The sequence below is a fragment of the Seriola dumerili genome, unplaced genomic scaffold, assembly GCF_002260705.1.
Source record: "Seriola dumerili isolate Sdu_G_001 unplaced genomic scaffold, Sdu_1.0 BDQW01028740.1, whole genome shotgun sequence".
NCBI lineage: Eukaryota > Metazoa > Chordata > Actinopteri > Carangiformes > Carangidae > Seriola > Seriola dumerili.
This window is the reverse complement of record NW_019202995.1, coordinates 1-1,986: the sequence shown is the minus strand read 5'-3', so window position 1 is coordinate 1,986 and position 1,986 is coordinate 1. Positions and strand designations below refer to the sequence as shown.

The 1,986-nt window shown below is 47.3% G+C and overlaps 1 protein-coding gene across 1 annotated transcript; it reads left to right on the top strand.

The window, feature by feature from the left end:
- The first annotated feature begins 226 nt into the window (after positions 1-226).
- LOC111240274 (serine/threonine-protein kinase WNK4-like) lies at positions 227-1,782 on the top strand. Its single transcript, XM_022770232.1, has 3 exons — positions 227-458; positions 566-660; positions 878-1,782. The coding sequence occupies exons 1-3, from the start codon at positions 227-229 to the stop codon at positions 878-880; spliced, it is 330 nt and encodes a 109-aa protein (XP_022625953.1). The 3' UTR covers positions 881-1,782.
- Positions 1,783-1,986: the final 204 nt, after the last annotated feature.

Below are 1,986 nucleotides of genomic sequence, written 5' to 3'. Positions count from 1 at the left end.
GGTCAAAGGTCAGCTTCAGTGTGACATCATAATGTTCTAGTCATTATTCAACAGAGTTACATAGCAACAGTAAAGAAGGAGGAGGAGTTAAAACTGACCTGTCAGGAGTGTTGCTGCTTCCAGCCCTTTGACACCTGTGGTCACATGATCTTCTTCCAGCTCTCACATATTATTTATGTTAATTTATGTAAATGAGACTCGATCAGAGTCCAGATGAGTACGCGACATGAATCCTCTCCCTCCCTCCCCCAGACACCTGACCGAGGTGCAGAACCTACAGGCCAATCAGAAGCGAGAGATCGAGGGACTGTACCTGAGGATGGGTAAAGCCCCGCCCCCTGGTATCGTCTCTCCAGCCGCCATGTTGAACCATCGCCAACGCCGCCTCTCCAAGAGCGGGAACCACCCGCCTGCTCACAAAAACAGCCTGCAGAGACTGGACGTGCTGCCCCCTGCAGGTGGGAGGGGCACTGCAGCCTGTTCACCACAAACAACAACAACAACAGAGTTTATGATAATGAGATGACGTAATGACATGAAACCTGATGTTGTGTTTGTGCTTCAGGCATCATGAGGAAGAGCTCGCTCAGCGGCAGCAGCAGCGGCTCTCAGGAGAGAGTAGGGAAAGGAGTGACCTTTGCCCCTGAACACACCTGTATGGTGAGTTCACACCCTCACCTGTACAGCTCCAGTCTGTTGCTTCTGCCCCCTGGTGGTCACTAAAATCCCTGAATCCACCTCCAGGTGGAGAGAAGGGTTGAAAATGAAGCGCTCTGATTGGCTGTACAAATAACATCCAGGTAGAACACCTGGTTGCAGTGTTGTGTAGACTGCCACTGCAGAGATTAACCTCTGACCTCTGACCTTTCTCCTCCAGTGACAGAGAGCAGCTGCTGACTGATGAGGAGGACGAAGAAAGAGGAAGAGGAGCAACACGTCGCTTTATTATCAAAGCTGCAGAGAGACAGACACCTGATCTGGGTTTTATAACCTGTCCCAGCTCCTGGATCTGATCTGAGACCTGGATCTGATCTGATCTGAGACCTGGATCTAGTCTGAGCCTGGATCTGGTCTGAGCTGAGACTTGGATCTGATCTGAGACCTGGATCTGGTCTGAGCTGCTGGTCCTCCTCTGACCTGGATCAGTTGTTTCTGCATGAACACGTCATCAGACTCTCGCAGCTGATTTTACACATTTTATATGTTTGTGATTGTTTGTGTTTGACTGTCAATCAAATCAGCTGCAGAGTTTGTGCTCGATGTGAATCTATAACTTTGACGTGCTGCTCATGAAGTCCACCTCCTGCTGTATTCTGAGTCTGTATCCACCGACCCAGAACCACAGCGCTCCGTATTAAAGGGTGATGTCATAAAGACTTGTTGTGACGATCGAAGAGAGACGACTGAACGAACAGAAACTCCAACAGAGCGAGCACCGCCTCGTCCTCTGGAGGATGAAATCAGGTGACGTCTGGCCGAGATGTGAAGAGATGAACATGTGGGTTTGGACGTGTCGCACTCAGAGATTCTGAGGACTCTGCTCTCCTCACATAAACTTTGTTTTCATTCTCTTGGTTTTAACACATGTACCATATTATTTTCATTACTGGAGTGCAATGCATCTTGGGATATGTTGGACCGGGAAGGATTCACCCCCACTGGGAACTCGTCTTTGACATGAAACCAGAATTTACAGGATTCATTTAATCTCAGTTTGTAAAGTTTGAATTATTCCAATATTAAACCTCATATTTTAAAGTTTTTTGTCCAATAAAAGTTTGATGCTAGAATTATAAAAACATTGTGATGTTTTTCTAACAGGGTCCAGTTTACATTCATCACTAAGGCAGATTATTCTTCCTCTAACAGACAAAGAGCTCTACAGTTTCCGTCCACCATCACAAGCCTCGGGGGGGCAACACTTCCCCCCTGACTCCTCCCACTGACATCATCTCTGTGTGTTTATATTTTTATCGTCCGTCTCAT

What these genes read in the sequence shown, in the direction of transcription:
- LOC111240274 (XM_022770232.1), top strand. Translation starts at nt 227, where the DNA reads ATGAATCCTCTCCCTCCCTCCCCCAGACACCTGACCGAGGTGCAGAAC. An exon ending in GGACGTGCTGCCCCCTGCAG is followed by an intron (nt 459 to 565) that starts GTGGGAGGGGCA and finishes TTTGTGCTTCAG; the next exon opens with GCATCATGAGGAAGAGCTCG.